This window comes from Euprymna scolopes, chromosome 18, assembly GCF_053919585.1.
Source record: "Euprymna scolopes isolate OS-2025 chromosome 18, ASM5391958v1, whole genome shotgun sequence".
Classification (NCBI taxonomy): domain Eukaryota; kingdom Metazoa; phylum Mollusca; class Cephalopoda; order Sepiida; family Sepiolidae; genus Euprymna; species Euprymna scolopes.
The window spans coordinates 120,831,066-120,852,125 of NC_136499.1; the positions used below are offsets into that span (position 1 = coordinate 120,831,066).

Genomic DNA, 21,060 nt, shown 5'->3' on the forward strand with positions numbered 1-21,060 from the left:
AGCGTGTGAGAGATTATATATAATTATTTCGAAAGAACACCGCAACCCACAATAGCCACGCCAGCCCACGAAGTGGAAGTCTAAGACTCGAGTTTCGCCCCCATGACGAGCCTTAAATGAGGGGGAAACTCGAGTCGTAGACTTCTGGTTCGTTGGCTGGCGTGGCTTCTTTTGGGCTGCGGCGTTCTTTGGGCTGTAGAAATAATTATATATATATATATATATATATATATATATATATATACATACATATATATACATATTTGTTTTCTTTATTAAGTAATTATTATATATTATTTTCAATTCAAACTTGTTTTTTAAATTACAACATCATTTATTTTGTCAGTAAACACTGATAATTCATTTTATTAATCTTATTCATTTACCTCCGAAAATTTATTATCGCCATTTATAAAGTATTGTAAAATATTATCAATTTAAATTGCTCTGTGTTACATACTACAATATCTTTGGATTGTATTAAACTTTCGTTTTTTTTTCATCTGTTTACGAGTAAACTTCCGTTTTGTTCTATATACGTATATTTTAATCCAGTAAGGATCACGCAAATATACTTTTTCAAAATAAATATTTTGTTTATTTATTTACCTTTACTTATTCCTCATATATTTACATTTGCTGGCTCATGTTATTATATTTATGTATTTTTACCCTTCCATTATTATAGTGTTTAGGTTTAATTTCCATTTATTTATATGCTCTATAATTTTTAATATAATTTTTATGTATCTTATTTCCAATTTATTGAATTTTTATGTACATATTACGGTTCTAAGATATATATATATATATATATATATATATATATATATATATATATATATATTTAACTAATCTATTGGAATGTCTTTTACTGCCTCTGTTTACATTACTCCTTATCTGCTATGAGTAGTGTTAAACCTAACCTTATATGTTTGCTATGTTTCATTATTTGTTTCTGCATTAGTTTGTTAATATTTCAAGAGTAGGTTTACTTCTAATTTATATTTGATTTATATGTTCAATATTAAGCATGTTATACTCTAATCTTCTTTTTATTGCCATACACTTATGCATGTTTATTTACTTATTCGTTTGAATATCTTCTATTTTTGTCATTCTTTTTGTTTAGTGTAGTTTAATGCGGGATAATATGAATTTATTCTCATGCAGGTCTTCCTGTACCACAACCTAGGGCTTATAAAATAAATCTTCCTTAGATGCTGATATCTGATATTATTCAACAATACAAAGATTACATCTTTTTGATTAATTGTATTCATACTTACTAGTCCTCCCTACTATGGACCATTTTAAGTTATATTTACTTTTATTTCTACGAACTTCACTAATCCTTGTGGCGTGTTGTTTATCTTCTTTTTTCATGATTCTATTATTCATTCCTTTATTATTATTATTATTATTATTATTATTATTATTATTATTATCATTCCCATTGCTATGGGTGTTTGTTTTATTACCTACCTTTAACTTGTAGGATGTTAGGTAATTAGCTAATCTATCTTTGAATTGGCAATTACTATTATTTTCAGTTATGGCCTCCTATCTATAGACAATATCTGAAAACAACCATTTCCCATCTTTCAAATGGGCATTCATCCGGATTTCTCCAATTGCAGCTATGTTTACTATATTGTTCCTGGGTTACCTTATCTTTTTCTTTCCTGATTTTATTAAATTTTGCTTGTTGAAACTCAAAGTTTTGGTTAAGTAAGATAAAGTGAAGCAGTTAAACTTTTTTTTTCAAGGTGGGAATATGAGTCAGTGCTCCGAGAAGAGCACTTCAGCCCTATAAAAGTATGTCTGAGTTACCCCGTCGGCATTTCTCGGTGAAGGCGCCCCAGGAAAAAAGTGATAAACTTGCTCTTCTCAAAAGCCAGGAGTGAAGGACTAGGAGGGAGAAGCTCTAAGGGCGACGTAGAAGCCTTTGCATGAGTTCGATAGCATATATATATATATATATATATATATATATATATATATATATATATATATATATTATAAATTCCACAGCCAAACAACGTCGCAGCCCACAAGAGATATGACGGTCAACGAACCGGAAGTCCAAGACTCGAGTTTCGCCCTCATTTGGGCTCATCAGTTAGACACATCCGAACTCAGGATTCGAAACCCGAGCCTCTTGCATGCGAGGCAAGCACTCTACCAACTGAGCACACAAGAATTTCAATTAACCAACACAGATACAGGCTAACCGCGCCGAAATCCGACTGTGAAATGAACCTACTTCGTCTCGACAAGGGACGCGGTCATCCAACCAGCTAATAACCCCACGCTGATGTCTCACAAGTAGGAGTTTTAACTCGAAAGGACGTTGCCATCCAGCAATGCTAACCAGGCAAGTAACTCATGATAGGATTTTCAGAATGTGAGAGATTATATATATATATATATATATATATATGTATATATATATATATATATATATATATATATATATATATTTGTATGTGTTGGCAAGGATTATGTCAAAGGTGTTTTTTTTTTTTACCGGGAACGTTTGAAAATAAGCGTTCAACACAAAGAAAGACGATTATTTTGTTGTCGAGTTATTTAGATTTAAGGATTTTTAGTAGTTCTTGTGTTGATGTTACACTATATTGGTTGATGATGTTATGTTGGACTTTTGTTAGTGAATAAATCAGGATTGTGACGTGTGAAATAATAGGTCGTAGAGGAGAGTTGGGTTTATAGATTTGTATGATTCCATATAGGTATCTAGGTTTGTTGTCAACGATAATTTTTGGAAGTTGGTGATTCCCGATTTGAGCATTATTGGCAGTACTGAGTTTGTTGATTAGCGTTTTTATTGCATTCGTTGGGTTGTTGTTAATATTTTATAATTTTGTGCAATCGTCGAGGATGATTTAAAGTTTTTCAACGTAGTCGAATTTCTTTAATACTACAAATGTGTTTGTTTTGTCGTCTTTTTGAATCGTGATATTGAGGTGGTTGCGGATTTCTGGCTGGGGTTAATATTGAGTTGGTATTTTGTTTGTTGTGTCAGTTTTAAGGGCATTCAGCTTTTAAAAGATCGCTTAAACCGGAGTTGATATGATTTTTTTTCTGTCGATTTCGAGTAGGGTAATGTTTTTATATAATAGTGCGATTCACGCTTTTTTGTTTTGGTGTTTAAGCGGGAAAAAAATCGAAAACCGCAGACACTTCTAGAAGAAAAAATCCTTAGACCATACATTCATAACTTCGACGTATATACAAAAAAGATAATACGCAAAAATCGAAAAAAAAGTATTACTAAACAGAAGTTTTCTGTTGTCTTTAATAATGTATGTTTTGATGAAAAAATGCGTCCTAAATATACGCAATTCAAACTAAACATATATATGTGACTACTTCATTTAACCACATAGATTTTTTAGCCAAGATCAAAGTTTAGTATCTGTTCTTCAGATGCTGCATTTCTTGTTCTCTTTCAGTGGATGAGCAGTCCTTCACGACTGAGACAATATTTATTTGTGTACCTTTTCTCCACGTTAAGAACGACCTTGGTGTCTAACTCTGTCCCGTGGGGAGGCATTGTAAATAGGTACTTCATTTAACCACATAGATTAATATACGAGAATATAATTTTATGCGTAAATTTTTAATATTTACTTCTACATTGCTCAATACATAGGCAGAACAAAGTACTAAGCTATAAAAATGTATATGGTAATTAAGCTTAATTGCCATATATATTTGTATAAACGACTATCTATCTATCTATCTATCTGTCTCTGATTCACTTTTTGTTATCAAGTAAGATCTTTGACTTACTTGCAGTTTCATCAAATACTTTTGTATACAAAATCCGATCCCGCATTTTGCTAATACCTACCCTCTGATGAGAAGGAAAGTATTTTTTCGAAACTCCCCGGATTAAGGACTATCCACTTATAAAGTATTTCCTTTTCAGATTAAATATGTTTTTACTATTTTTCAAAGTGTTTTTAACATGTTTTATTTACAATTTGTTCACACTCTCTCTCTCTCTCTCTCTCTCTCTCTATATATATATATATATATATATATATATATATATATATATATATATATGTGTGTGTGTGTGTGTGTGTGTATATAGATATATATCACGGACGCATATATATCTATATACTTTTTGTCAAATATATATATGTATATACTCATTGTAATACACACACACACACACACACATATATATATATATATATATATATATATATATATATTGGTGAATATGTGTATGTATCTGAGTTCGTGATTGCATGCTTTGATATGTTAAAATGGATGAGAATATCAAGCGACAAAAGATAGCCTTCAAGTCAGCGTTGATAAACGACTATTTGACTTCGTTTCATAGAAATTCATGTTTATTTCATTCGTTTGAACTGGACTCACATCTCGCGCCGGCGAGAAGGAAAACGATATCGACGTTACTCAGGCGAGAAAACATGAAACGCGACCAGAAGACACAATGAGAGAAAGAAAGATACACAAATAAAGATAGATCGAAGAGAAAAAGAGAGAGACAGAGACAGAGACAGAGAGACGGAGAGAGAAATAAGAGGGAGTAAGAGAGAGAGAGATGTGAGGGGAGGAATTGTATGCGTGCGTTTGCGCATGTGTGAGTTCGGGACTTGGCTAGATTTCGATAGAATTAACGGTGGAAATAAAAAGCTGAGAAGAAAGAGCTGTGGGACAAAGGCATCAAAGAGGACACAGTGGTTAAAGAGAGAATAATGCACGCTTCGCGATAACGGCAAAGGGCAAAGGAATAAATTTAGAATTCAAATCGAAAAAGAGGCTTACGAAATGGACATATAAAATGAACGAACAAATCGATTACAAGAAACAAAATCCTTGATATATAGGAGCAATAAATTCCTGGTGCGATCCGATCTCAGTAATATCGCGTTAATCGAAATTAAAAATTAAAAACCATTACAAAATTCCATATCTAACATATAAAATTATGTTGTCGGATTTTCAAAGCAAGACACAGACAATGATCTCTTTTTTATATCGATACTTGATTCAAACTAGCGTTCCTTTAGTTCACTATATTATTGGCCAGAAAATATATTGTTGTTCCAACATTCGTAAACATTTTGGCATTGAATCTCAGTTTTAAATTTTATATTTGTATTAAAAAAAAAACGTTCAGCAACTACAACCGTAAACGGCTTCCCTTACTCTTTATCTCGTCCTTAAATAAAACGTAAATTCCACCAGCAGAGTTTATTTTCTAGAACTGCTCGTACGTGGAACAAGATAGTGTGCAGCTACTTCACAGCTGACTATAAATTTGGCCCCTTTTGAAGTCAAATGTAAATAAGTTTTTTGTTGATATGTCCTCTTAACGAACTAGGCCCTACTCAAGTTCCCCCATTACTGATCATCTTTCATGGAAATTATTTGTTTGCTCCTCGTAATAGTGTTGAGCATATCCGATCTTGATAACCTTTGCATTGTTAAAGCTTTAAACTTTGATAAGATTATATATAGAGAGAGATTTTCGTACATTTAAAAGCTACAATCAACATCCAAATGAATGCTTTGACGATAATTACGGTTTTCAAAAGGCGAACAATTAAAAGATACATCTGTCTTACTTAAAAATTGCTAGGTTTATTTATGGTGTCTTTTACATACATAACAAAAAACACACACCCATTACTTTTACTGATGAGGAGACTTTGTTTTAAAAAAAACTATATGCCAAAATTATTGTCCGTGGCTCAATGTCTATTACAATAAAAACATCGTTTCCGAAACGATCGTACAAATTATTGACTTTTTTTTGTTCCTTCTTATGAAACAGATTTTTAATTTTTAATTCTAATTTGAATTTTAAATTATCAATCCCATTACTAAACATTAAAGTAGCTCTGTGATATTTGACTATCAAGCTTATTATATATCTGAATTACAACGAGCACTGTTCTTTTCTTTTATTCTAATTAAATTAGTAATTTTAGTAATTTTACTGTCACATTAAAATACACTCTGCTCTTTAGACTACTGTTCTAACCCCGTGTGTATATATATATATATATATATATATATATATATATATATATATATATATATATATACATATTCAAGCACATCTGATTAAACACGGCAGAGTTATCCTTTTTCCGATTTTTCTGAATATCTTCTCTATTCGCTGGGTGGTCTCTTTTATTTCCGTCAGCATGTTGTATAAAATAAAAATATATCAAACACAATCGGGGAAAAAAACTGTTGTTCGTATCTAGTCAGATGTGCTGGAATAATGACTTGCCACTATATATATATATATATATATATATATATATATATATATATATATATATATATAAATGTATATATATATATAGTGGCAGCAGAAAAAAGGAGAAACCACTTGACACCGTCAAAGGAGGTAATGCTGGGGAAGAATTCCACACCAACAGCGAACGAAATTAGATAATACCGACCATAGAATGACGAGGAAATAGCGAACCTTGCAAACAGGTTTTCGAATTATGGACTAACGGAGAGATGATTGTTGAAGACATCTATTTTAACCAACTGCCTGAAAGAAAAAAAAGAAAGCGATCCTAAATAACAGACCGGGTGAGAATCCTCACATAAGAAACAAATATGAACTGTAAGTCCTCTCCATATACCTCTTCGTGTGAAGTATCGGCGACTTGTTAATTTTGGCATTTTTTTTATTATTGTTTTTCATTGATGTATTTTCCGTCAGGAGTTTTGGACACAAGAATAAGGCCCCTCCATCCTCATAATTGGTTTTTGTTTTCTTATTTGATTTAATTTTTTCACCCCCTTTCTTAGCTTATTATTTTCTTTGTAATAAAATTAATTAAAATTTAAGACCACGTTTGCGTTCGTTTTATCTCACTGTGATCTGTGCGTATTTTATTTTATTTTATTTCACTGGTCTGAGAAATGTGTTCCCCTCTTCTCTTGTTCGATATACCCATACATTCTTTTTATTTTTGTTACGTAATCCTATTTCGTCGTTCCCAACGGAGGGGCATTCGTAACAATATATATATATATATATATATATATATATATATATATATATATATATATATATATATATATATATATAAACTTAAATATATATATATATATATATATATATACACGCATTTTTTCATAAGTTTTTATTTCGATTTCGATTCAAGCGAATGCACCCAAGTCATATGGATATATATATATATTTTTTATCTTTTAAATCGCAACTTATAATATATAAAAATCGATAGAACATTTACCCTATAATAATATATACGAAATCTGTAAGAATTAAAATATTTAGTTAAGCGTACTTTACGACCGAGCTTTACGGGTGTCCGTGCTAGCTTAGATAAATACTTTTGCAGTTTAAGCAAAAAAGCGTCTCCATTTACACTTAACATATACAGAATACTAACATCAATACATTACATATGAATGAGTCCCCCGTGGAATTTTCTAAGGTCCCGGTAGTATCTACTATTCTTCCTTTGAGATAATATTAGTGATCGCGGTGTTAAAGATGTTGGACAGAAGTATAAAAACTTAATTGAAGTTTGTGTTCGAACCCTACTACCATATATATATATTTATTTCATACAAGCTAGCAAGTATTGGGAGGATGAAGCGTATAAGAAAAATATTTTGTCGTAAAAAGAATTATATAAGCAAATAAATAAAAATGTAAATGCATGTATGCGTGCGTGTCTGTGAAAATTATTCAGTCGATAACATTTTAAACTACTGGTCATATAACACTGAAATTAATCAGAAATAGTAATCATATACCCAGGATGGTTTTATCGAGTAAGTATTTTGCTTCCCTGGATGAATAACGCCCATGTAAAGATGTCAGCAAGTTTAAATGCAAACTGTTCGTTTTATTCTGCTGAAATGGTTTCATTACATTTGCGGTAGAACCATTTTCATGGTTTAGTTTTGGAGTTTATAAAAAGAGGGCTTACTTTGGAAGGACCTTCGTATGGCAACGAATATATCTGTTTTCTGTCGCATGCGCTTGTCACGTTCTTCCGTTTGTTCTTAGTTTTTTGCTCGTGGAAAACAGAAAAGGTGATCGAAACTGAGGCAAGTCTTACACGCAAACTGATTCCGATTTAAACTCGACCTAATCTTATTAGCGCAATGACAGCTTTGTGTTTCACCTCTTGCAAACTAATGTCAATGGAACGTATTCACTATCGTAATGATATTCAGTGTTCACGACATTATCATGTAGAAATTAATTATAAACTTTAAATACCAAAGCAAAAAAAAAAAAAAATCTTTGTAAAACACCAATTACCCGATAGAAACTGAAGTGATATTTATACGCTGAATTCAGAATGCTACGTCTACTTTTCTAGTACCGCCGACTTGCCTGTATGCGAAAATATAACTATATCTATAGTGTATTGTTCTTCTAAAGTAAATAGGGTTCTCCTGCAGACCGGTAGTGTAGATGTAAATAAAAGGACATTAGCATTTGAATATCTATCTAGAAATTATATAGACGGAAAACACCACATTTGACAACCGATCGCAACGAATAAATATACAACAGTAATCAATTGTATTATTTCGGATATTTTTTTCATCAATTGAAGTGACCAACGCTGTGCTATACTAATTAATATTTTGAAGATACTAGTGGTTTCTGAAGAAAAAATATAACTATAATATATGACTAAAATAATGGCTCTTGTATTTATATATTAGACGTTAACATGACACTACTTGATTCTTATCAACGTGATACTACTGCGGCTACTACAGTGTATGTGTGTGTGTGTGTGTGTGTGTGTGTGTGTGTGTGTGTATGAGAGAGAGAGAGAGAGAAAGAGAAGGGGAGAGAAGAATTTTATTCTCAATTCTACTAATAGTTCTTATGCATAGACGCGACAACGGCGAACATGAAACGAATGATCCTATGTTTATACGGCGAAGACTCGTTCGGCTATGCTACAAGAATAACGAATACTAGCAAGACCCGTGGAAATTCCACGATACAGGGATTATATTTCATTAAAAATATGTTTTGATAAATTGGATATTTTACTAAAATTTATGCAAAATCTTCGTATTTTTGTCGAGCAGATAAACTAATAACACAGCAATTATAAGTTTCTCAACATTCCTATTAAAATAAGATTTATATATAGTTATAATATAGAATAACGTAAATGAAATAAATTAATAAATACTTCCAAATAATCAGAAAAAAACATTCAATAAAAATAATTAAACCAGTTTGTAAGAGACGACTTTGTGGAACTCTATTCCTGGTCATTGTTTTCCTTATACAGTTTTGTTATTTTTTTTTTCAGGACTGATGACTTTAAGCACCTCCTGGCTTTTGCGATAATCGTCTTTTATTCTTGTTTGCTTCATCCATCTAGTGGTTTCATACCTTGTCTCGAGTTACTTTCATTTAACAAAGTCTTAAGTTACTCCTTCAACCCAACATTAAACTTGGCAGACAATTTTGAATGTTCTCTTTTTATGCCCTGTTTCCCTAAAGTATTCCTACGACGAAAAACCGCTGCACACTGGAACTACTTCGAGTTTCTTTCTCACATCTTAAAAACAAGGAGCATACATTTTTATAATTTTATTTGAACACGAGGCTATATCAAAGGGAGACTACTCCCATAGTGTTCTCAGATTTAGATTTGTTTGAAGCAGTTAAACCTTCAAAATGTGTATTCAGCCTTTATCGTAACATATGGTCTAGCTAAGAAAGAACAAGCAAAAGATGACTGAAATAAATTTCCAAACATTTTTGTACGGGCATTTGAAATTGCCGTAGACTCAAAAATATAATACATTATTGTAATACATCTTAGAGATGATTGACTACTTATTATGATTTCGGGTTCAAATGGACAGCTACAGCAGATATTGGAAACAACCCGTCGGATTTTCGTAGCTGATGATTTGCAAAAATATAATATGGACGCTAGAACATATATAATTTAAATGAGATTCTGAAATACCGTAAGATTATAGGCTGAATAATATCATAAACATAAAGTCCAATAAATATTATTACCAATATTTATAAGAGGATCCCAATCAGATAAAGAAAGCACAATATGAGTTAAATCATGTAGTGTTACGAGGAAAAGGGACCCTTTTCTTGTAAGAAAAACATTCGACCGAGATTCGAACTTTGTAAGCAAGGTTCAGAAATAGATTCAGAAATGGAATATGGAATTTAGCATTATTCACTTTCACATAAAATAGTTTAGATATGTTGTTGTAAAAGGAATTTTTATTGTATGATTCTTTTTATGAAAACTGAATTAAAATAAAGTCAGCTAGAAATTAAAGAGCAATCCAATTTAAATAACAGTGAAAAATAGGTTAAGAAAAACAATAGGAGTTAGAATTCTTGTCTGCAGAAATGGTGTGGAAACGTGCCGAACCACGCATGTTCAGACCACGTGGGTCGATCACAGTTTTGGACACACGTATGATGTCATGGCAGAAGTGAATTCTCCATATAGGAGCTAGAGTTGAAAATTAGACAGAGTTGGAGACAAAGATAGGAGACAGAGCTGACATTGCCAGAAGAGGGTCCTCCTTTAGAAGCGAAGGGTTAGAACATTAAACATTTATAAACAACTTTGAATTACTGGATGTCATCATTATTTCGACCGGTCAAATGGAATAAAAAACATCTCATATTTTTATAACTGCCGTCTTCGTGTCATAATTCTACCAAATTGAAGGTTATGTGAAATCATCGTTATTAATGCACTTTGTATAACCCATCATCTTTAGTAACGTGCATCACCATCTAAGTAATGTCCCCCTCTCCATCATAAGTAATGGCTGCCTCATCTTCTGTGTTATATGAACTGATCACCCTCCCTCAACTCTCCTACAATATATGTTATGAGAAACCACAGAATGTAAAATGTATAAATATCTCTTCTGTCTCTCTGTCTCTGTCTGTCTCTCTCTCTCTCTCTCATATTCGTCTATATGGTATTACACGTACCCGTTACACGTCTCCACCATATCTTGATATATATCATTTAATATGACCACCCGGCTGCACAACAGTAGAATTACAACAAATATTATTGTTTTACGAGTGATCGCAGATTATTATTATAGTATTTTCCCATCTCAACTTTGAGTGTCTTTTTTACACTATCACCTCAAATTTTAATTTAAAATTCATGTGCTAATAAGTAAAATTCAGACTTACCCACACCTATTTTGCTAACAATATTTCCTCCGGTGACATGAGTCATTCATTAGAAATCCATATGTTAAAGAAAATTAACTATACTCCTTTGTCAAACAATACATTTTCTGAAGTCTATATGCACGAAAAAAGACCATATTTACATAATAATAATCATTTGTTTATGCATAGCGAAAGAGTAACGAAATTTTAGCATGCTGAAGGAACTCTTATGCATGCATGAAAAATAAATATTTGGATCTTGTAATGTAATTTTACTGTTATTCTTTATATATATATATATATATATATATATATATATATATATTCTGTTATTCATTATATATATATATATTCTGTTATTCTTTATGTATATATATATTCTGTTATATATATATATATATATTTATATATATATTCTGTTATTCTTTATATATATGTATTTTGTTGTTATTTATATATATATATTCTGTTATTCTTTATATATATATATATATATATATATATATATATATATATATATATATATATATATACACTAGCAGGCGAACTGTGTTGCCCAGTGATAAAATATGTATAATTTTGCATCTTACTTAATGCAGATCTTTTATTTATTTTATTTATTATAAACAAATATACCGTCGGTATTAAACGTAACCTTAAATTTCTTTTTTTTTAAATGAAGTAAGAAAAGGTAAGAACCTAAGGCACATGCATAAGTAGTTAACTTTTTGTTAAATAAATAAACAATAATCGAGCTGAGATCAAAGCAAAAACCTAAAGAAAGTGCGTCTAGTAAAAAAAACCACTAGGCCAGCTTGACACGATTTTTATAAGTGTTTTGAAGCCTATTCCTTGTCATAAGGAATCTGTGAGGTTAACCATTCATTCATGCGCATTCATGAAATAATGAAGAAACAGATAAAAGTCCAACGACACCCACGTACCAATTTTCCAATTTGACTTCTTGGTAGCCATTTTTCCGGTTGAAAACACATTAACAAGATTTCCACATATCTGAATATCCTATATATCAAATTTTAAGTATGTAAATCAAAGATTCCTTGAGTATATTGGTTAAGAATTGATCTCAGACAAACTAATAAACTTTATCAATTTTATATATATATTTCATATATGTTTGTGTGATGTTAGAGTGTTTTCTACAAAAGAAATACAAAAAAAAATCTATATCTATATATCTATAAAAGTGGACGTGTTTGTGTGTGTGTGTGTGTGTACATTTCCTTACGCAACAACTCTGTCAATTTTTAGTCTACAGCATCGAAATTTGATATACAGGGTACTGAGATTTGTTAAAATCGTTGTGATCGGTTTTGGCCAGAGATTTGGCTGTTAAGGGGTCAAAGTTCAACGATTTGACCTTTGAGAACTCTACCAAACTCCTCCGACGATTTTGGGTCTAAATACTTGTAATAATAGGGGTCAAAGTTTTAAAAAATTGACCGCTATTTTTTTGTTGTTGTTCAACATACACTTCCAAACACCCGGGCAAAACCGACCACACGTGCTAGTATTATCTAAATGTCTATTCGTATGCCATATTTAATGAAAAAATAGTAGAAGTATTCCTCAGTAAAATAAAACAAAGGTCAATATTATCGATATCTGCATATGATATATCTATAATATTAATAAAATTCTTAATGTTTATTTAGTAATTTATGAGTGTGTATATATACAAATAACACTTTCGAACGGATGCACCGAATTGAAATTTTTTTCCCCCTGAAAGGTGCGAGTCCATACATTGTCCTTATCTATATATGGTTAGTGACGAACAAGGTCGAGCCACGTAAAAAGCCCGAAATAAGGGTTTGGTGGGCCGTTTCATTTTTGTCGAAAAATTACCTGCCCATGTTAACGGAATTTAGCACTGTCTGGATACAGTTTTTCGGCATATTGATAGGACTTGTGGCACAATGGATAACACGCCTGACTTCGGATCAGACGATTCAAGATTCGAATCCTGGCAAGCTCTTAATAATTTTAACCATCATTTTATCCAACGTTTACTCATTATCCTTACCCTGTTTTTTTAGTGATTTTCTTTTGTGCGTATGGGAATTTTTATGCTCCGAGTTCACAGGAAAAGCGTTGGTAAGACGATGTTGAGTGTACTTGATGTTGAGATACTTGATGTTGAGTGTACTTGATGTTGAGTGTACTTGATGTTGAGTGTACTCGATTTTGGGTTTGCCTCGGCGTTTTGTGTGTCGACCAGGCGCAGCCACTAATATCTAATAAAATAGCATATATATGAACTTATATTGTGGTATATATATATATATATATATATATATTATAGACCCCTTTTGTGCGAATAGGAATACTTCTCCTGTTTTTTCATTAAATATGACATACGAATTCACACTTTGATCATATGTAGATTTTTTGGTATTTCTTTTTTAGAAAACACACAAAAATCGCATATATATGAACGTAGACCTCACAATATTGTTTGTATTAATAAATTAAAATAGTATTACGTTTCTGAATTCTGGAAATTAGGATAGATTATTCGTATTATTTGGATTCTTCGAACTACTGTTCTCATCTTGAGTATCATTTTTACAACGTTTCGGTCGATATACTCTCCGACATTCTTCATGTGTATCTTGTCGAATTCTTGGATTTTTCTGTCGGAGTGGGGAATTTGGACGGAATTTGGAACGGGACCCTCTATTCACTTTACGGGAGAAAGATGCTCTCCTTGGCATCCATTACTGAATAGAGGTCGTAATTAATTCGCAATTCTATTTCCGGTTGCCCACACTAGTGAGTGAACCTTTAATCTTCAGGAGAATCTCGCTTTTATAACTGGTTTTTCTAAGTAATTTAATCACTGCGCCAGGGGTCTTTGGGTTCAACAGAAGCAGTTTCGAGTGCACCAAAATACATCTAAAAATGGTTGGTGGTTACAACGACCGAAACCCTATGATAATTGCATTAAGATGATAACAATAATCGGAAGGATCCAAATAATACGAAAATATTATTGGCACAAATAAATTAAATGTAGAAAGAAATCCGTTTTTATAATTGCCAGAATCGAATGCAGACCCTACAATATTATTTGTATTAATAAATTAAAATTAACACTAATTTTTTTTTTTTAAATATACGCAGGTGCATATTATATATTTATCGATTTTTATTTTAATTATGTATCACAATTATTTTGTCGTAATCCTTGACCTTTCAGCTTAAATCAAAGTGTTATATCTGACTTTCGTAAGAAAAGTTAAAAAATGGACACACATACGGACAGGGAAATGTGTTTCTTTTATTATAAGTAGATTGTTTACAACTCCCTGCAGATTTACGTCGATACTCGCCAGTTTATAAATAAACATAGATCGAGTCAGTTGAAATAGTTTTATGAATTCATCATAGGATATATATTGTTTTCTTTTTAAATGTGTAAATTTAGAAAAAGGCGAAATAACTGTATCTTAGGGGCCAAGTGGAATAGCTGTTATCTTAGGTAACTCTCTGTCGTGTTTTGCAGGGAAAATTCTCTTTTTGCCAAGGAAGCAATTTGAAATATAAGGTGGCGGACTGGATTCGCTTTCTGTTAACTTATTTTCGGGCGACTTTGCTTCAATCGCCTTTAATCGCGGAATATACTCATGTTTTTTATTCACTGGTTTAGCATCTTCTTCCTCCTTCGAGGGTGCGATTTTTCTCATCTGTGCCCGTACACGCGCCAACCACTGATCGTGCGTTTTCATAAACGGGGATTCCGTCTCGAGGTTGTATAGAGTCCCCACAGCCTCTCTCATGTCAATGATGTCCTGCGTCTCGCATGGTTTTTTGTATGCTTTCCTTGCAGTATTAATCATCTCGGCCAGTTCCTCCCCGCTGAGATTGAATAGCTTTGACTGATGACAGACTATAGCGCGGCCCACTGTGTTCCGATCATTCGTGTTGAGGGCGGCCAATTCGGAGATTGTTTCGACACAAGCTATCGTCTCGGAGGATTCTGATTTTCGCGGCTCAATGTTTGTGTATGCACTTGGTGGTAAAACACGTTTCTTCAATGTTCGTCGGCGAGCTCCAGGCGGAGTGTTAGAGCCGCAATGTCGTGTGTAAACCATTCGAATATAGGGAACTTTGGATAAAATTCCCTGCAATTCTTGGCGGGTTTCGTGTAAGAGGTGTTGCCGAACGAGGAAATTATTAACATTAGCCTCATCTGTGGAAGGGAACAGGCCGGACACTGTGAAGAGGTCAGTCAGAGCGCATTCTTTCTTAAATTTTATCGGCACAGAATCAGTGGACGCTAGAATAAAATAAATAGAACGTGATTAAAACAAAACTTTAAATGCTAAATATAAAATTTAACTGTGATACTATAAACGTTTCCCGCCACACAAAAAAGTGTTAGAAATAAAACAATATAAAAATACGTTACTTAGCAGAAGAATTGTTATAAGTGGGTTTAATAAAAAAGATATTAGAGAGGAAATTGTTCATTAAGGAAAATAAATTAAAGCTGAAATAGCATTGTTAATCGAACTGTGACAGTTATAAGTAAAAATAGATGTCAATATTTAGAAGTAGTTTACGAGCATTTTAAAATAGTGGCAATTTCTTTGCGATAGTCTTCGGATTGCGATGTTTTTCGTTCGGGACTGCTGAAGGCAAGTCGTGCCTAAGAGCAGATTGAGATGAGCTTATGTAAAATATAGACATAAAGCGTTGACAGACTGGTTTGGAGTTTAGAACGTAGATAATTGTTTCCCTGCGATCAAGTCACACACGCACAAAAGAAAAGATGAAAGAGGAGAAATCCCCAACATACGGCGTTTAATTTACCTTTCGTGTATTTCGATATGGTCAGACTGAGTTAGATCTTTTAAACAGAATTATATTCGCTAATTGAGACAGGTCAAACAGTAGAGAAAACTGACTCGAACCATGACGAATGACGTCACGTTTTCGAGCTGAGAAAACTAATATTTTAGGACCAGTCTCAACGGAAACCGCCAATACTGTAGAAATAATATGTTGGAAATAATCTAAAACGAATGTAAACTCTACGTCTGTTCGTCTGCGTCATTCATTTCGTTTAATTAGAAAGTTTGGGTGTGTTTTATAATGCGCATTAATAGAAAAAGGTGGATAAAAACAAATATATACAGAATAAAGTTTATCACAGGCAAGATAAGCCAGACACGCATGCAAAGCCCAACTGATATCCATAAAAGGTTTCCGAGGTTTCTTCTTAGTTGATTTATTTATTTTATACTTGTGTACTCCTACATACTCACTTCTTCAGCAGTCGACAACGAAAACTTGGACAGAAGAAACGATGAAAGAGAAGATACCAACGAGAGACGGCGTTTTGGTCAATATTTGTTGTCGAGCGGCGGAGCACGTGGTCTCACATAACAATCTTCATCTTTTTTCTACCAATTATCATTGTTTACAAGAGTTCTCGTAAACAACGGAGGCAACTCACCAGCTATAAATGAATCAAGATTCGGTAAAACCTATAATATAATATTTATATAAGATATGGTCCAGCTCAGTAAATCACTACGTTCATTATCATAGTAGGGGTTATACCAGTTTCAAATGTTTTCGATGATTTAAGACGTTTTATTGTATCTAGAATACGAGAAGAGGTTATTGTCATATTATCAAGTGATGGGAATGTTGTTTTTAGAAACTACATAGTTTATAAAGAATATCAAAATCGCAAGCGATCATCTGCCGCAAGTGTATCCTGGTTATAGGACGGCGACATACTGTAACACAAACAAAAAGGAAGGGAAAATTAATTTAAAAAGGAGAGACAGCCTTTGCACGCAACAGCAGTCTCCAAGGATTCTCCTACTACAGTCTTCAAATACTCTCACACAAATGTCTCCAAAACTACTCGTACAACAGTCTACGAATATTCCTGTACAACCGTCGCTACAACTTCTCGTACAACAGTATGTAAGGCTTCTTTTACAACGCTGTTTATGTTTTTCTCGCGCTCTCCTTTAATGCAGTCGAGCAGCAAGATTTGGCTTCACTTTGCGAGACCGTTAGTTATATAATTTATGAGTGCCGCCATCTTGAGTCTTTCTTCCCTACCCCGTCCAGCAGCTTGATTCCACATGACGCACATACGCACAGACGCTTCAACGGTATGCCAGTTTCTCAGTTTCCATAATTTTCGCTATACATATTTTATTACAATCAAATACTAATCCATCCAATAAACGGCAGGTTTCAACTTGCTTATCTTACAAGAAAAAGTGTATCAGCGGAACTTTAACTATTAATATTTAATAACTATTATTTGTCCTTATTGTCAGAGCGAACTGTGTACATGGTAGAGCAATTTCTTTTGTTTTTTTTATCTGAAATATTCAAGAAAATTATCAGTTTGATGCGCATGTATCTGCGAATCTTACCATCCTCGTATTTCTGTACCACTGCTTTATTATGATATTTTGCGATTACTATCTATTCATATGGTCAATTGATAGGATTAGAAAATATTCAAATGTAGTACCTGAGTTACATTGAAGTAATTAATTTTTTTTTATATGGGAGGTAAATTGTTTTAAGCTATTAAAATAATTTTCAACACTATTCATAGTGCTTGTGTTATGCTGATTAACCGGACTGGACAGAGCTGTTATACTAAGGATATTGAGCACCTCCCAAAAAAAAACACCAGATATTACTGTTACTCTCGCTTCTTCTTATTTGTCCCTCAGTCCTCATTTTTTAATGAGTGATTTTTCTGACAAAGGGAGAAGAAAAAGCTGTTTTCTAGGTTGGCAGTATTTTGCGCGAACAGTTGGCAGAGTTGGTGGAAATTTTCTGTTTCTATGTCTATCCTTGTAGCCATGTCACTAGTAAGGGTGCTGGAGGTAAACGTTTTGTCTGGGCTGACGTTATCCGCCTGATAGTCAGGGACCCGAACCTTGGATTAACCACTAAGGAGGCTGTCCTATCAGCAGGTGCAAAGTACTGGGGTTGCTGTATTGCCATTTGGTGAATGGAATCTGGACCATGCAGTAGCTTCTGGTGGGGCCTCTCGATGGCATACTAGTGGGTAATTGTTACGGCTTTACCTTATCATGTGCTACAAAAAAAAAAAAGAAAATTCTTCGTTTCTTTTTCTCTCTTAGTTTCCACTCTCTGTCCTGCTCTAAGTAAATCTGTCGAACTAGTCCACAAATTCCAAAATTTCATCATGACAAGTTTCAAGAAAAAATACACGATTAAACCCGGTTCTCCAACTTCCAACGTAGACCCCTACTACCATGTCTCCTTCTCCAACATCAGGGGTCTTCGTTCTAACCTTCCAGAGGTTGAAACCCAATTACAGGAGACTAAACCAGACCTTTTATTTTTAAGTGAAACTGGCATTGGACAGGCTATTTCCCTAGATGAGTTTGCAATTACAGGATACTCTAACTTAACTTCTAAATCTGACCCCCAAGATCGCCATGGGCATGGAATATGTGCCTATATTAAAGATAGCTTTCCATGTGGGAGGGACATCTCCAGGGAAGATCCTAACTTACCCTATATGTGCTTTCGGGTTGCTTTAGCTCACACTACTGCATTTATATTTACTCTCTATCGCCCCCACAACAGCGGAGTTACTATCTTTCAAACCATATCTGAGAAAATTGACCAAGTCCTTTCTACTTATCCTTCAGCTAACATTCACGTATGTGGAGACTTCAATGTTCACAACGTCGAATGGTTGACCCACTCAAACAAGACCGATGATGAGGGGAGGTTCTGTCATGATTTCTCCATTGCCTATGACCTCACTCAGATTGTTCAGGAACCTACCCGTGTGCCCGATAATGACGGCCAGTATGCGAGCCTACTAGACCTTTTTCTCACAACTTGCCCTGAACTATGTTCAGTTCCTTTTCTGTCGCCTCTTGGATCTTCCGACCACTCTGTTGTATCAATTAAGATAAAAATGAAATGTAATAAGTCCCCAGACGTACCTCTTCATCGTACAGTATATCGATACACTAAGGCTGACTGGGATAGCTTCCGTACATTTATATCTGATCTACCTCTGCATTCCATGTTTAAAAAGGATGTGTCCTCTATAGTATTAGACCTAACTGAATGGTTAATTGTAGGTATTGACCATTTCATACCCTCTAAAAAGTTTCAGCAAAAACCTAACATCCAGCCATGGTTCTCTCCAGAATGTGCTGCTGCCATTGCGCACAGAAATCACTTTTTCCACTGCTTCAAACGTAAGAGATGTATGGAAACTAAAGCCGTTTTCAGGACTGCGAGCAACCATTGTAAGAAAGTAATAAGGAACGCAAGAGAGTTGTATGCTCAATCTGTTAAGTCCAAAGTAGCTGAGCAGCGGCTTGGTTCCCACAAGTTTTGGCAAATAGCAAACAGAATCCTGAACACAAGCGTGTGCTCCATCCCAACTATTATCAATGGACCTGAGGTAATCTCGTCAGCATCAGACAAAGCCAAACTCTTTGTCAAGAACTTTGCAGCTAATTCTACCCTTTGCGACCAAGACCGCCAACCCCCAATATTTCTTCCTGTATCAGAAAACACGCTATGTGATATACGTATATCTGTACGTGATGTTGCGAAGCTAATCAAAAACCTTGATTCGAGTAAAGCAACTGGCCCTGATGGTATTCCAATTATAGTACTCAAAAAACTTCAACCTGAACTAGCGCCCATACTTACAAAACTGTTTAAACGTTGTCTTAAGGAGAATAGTTTCCCATCTCCCTGGAAAATCTCATCAGTATGCCCTGTATTTTAGAATTCAGGTGATCGCTCATCCCCCTCTCAGTACAGGCCAATAAGTCTCCTGTGCGTCATGAATAAGTTGCTAGAATCTGTGTTAAATACAGAAGTAATCAAACATCTCAACAAAAATAACCTTCTTAGTGACACTCAATATGGTTTCCGTTCTGCTAGATCTACAGCAGATGTCCTTACAGTTATATCGCATAGGATTAGCAAATCTCTCGACGGTGGCAATCTTTCTAGGGCAATTGCTCTTGACATATCTAAAGCCTTTGATAGGGTATGGCATAAAGGTTTACTTCATAAGATCGCTAGCTATGGTATAGCTGGAAAAGTCTTCTCAATTATTACATCATTTCTTTCTGATAGGTTCATAAGAGTAGTAGTTGAGGGGCAAAAATCAGAAGCTCACAGTATTAATGCCGGTGTCCCTCAGGGATCCATCCTGGGCCCAACTCTTTTCCTGATCTACATTAATGATCTTCCAAATCATATCCTTACATCATTTGTAGACATTTATGCTGACGACACTACCATTTATGGTACCACATCTAAGACAGTAAACGACCAAGTTCTCTCAGATTCTCTCCTCTGATCTTGAGCACGTAGTACAATGGGGAAAGGAGTGGCTGGTTACTTTTAATGCATCTAAAACCAAGCTTCTCTCTTTACATCATCAACATTCTAATCCACATTTGTCATCAATTGAAATGAATGGCTCTCGTCTTCAGGAGGCCTCAAGTTTTGACAAGCTTCTGGGCTTGACCATTACTCCTGATCTTAAATGGAACACGTATATCAAATCTGTTGCCAAGGCCGCTGGAAAAATGGTGGGATCTTTCTATCGATCCAGTAGATATCTCACTGCTGATGCTATTCTCTATCTATATAAGAGCCAGGTACGTCCAAGGATGGAATACTGTTGCCACATCTGGGCAGGAGCTGCTAGAAAGGACTTGTCCTGCCTTGATAGAGTTCAAAATAGACTTCGTAGCCTCGTAGGAGATGTCCTTTTCTCCTCCTTGCAACCTCTATCTCACAGA

At 34.0% G+C, this 21,060-nt stretch overlaps 1 protein-coding gene across 1 annotated transcript in view; it reads right to left on the reverse strand.

Moving 5' to 3' along the window:
- Window positions 1-14,514: 14,514 nt before the first annotated feature.
- LOC145297791 (uncharacterized) overlaps window positions 14,515-21,060 on the reverse strand; it is a 35,811-nt gene continuing 29,265 nt past the window's right edge. The window contains exon 4 of the mRNA XM_080144076.1: window positions 14,515-15,533. Coding sequence (XP_080000202.1) covers window positions 14,704-15,533 — 830 coding nt within the window. The 3' untranslated portion in view covers window positions 14,515-14,703. The remainder of the gene's footprint in view (window positions 15,534-21,060) is intronic.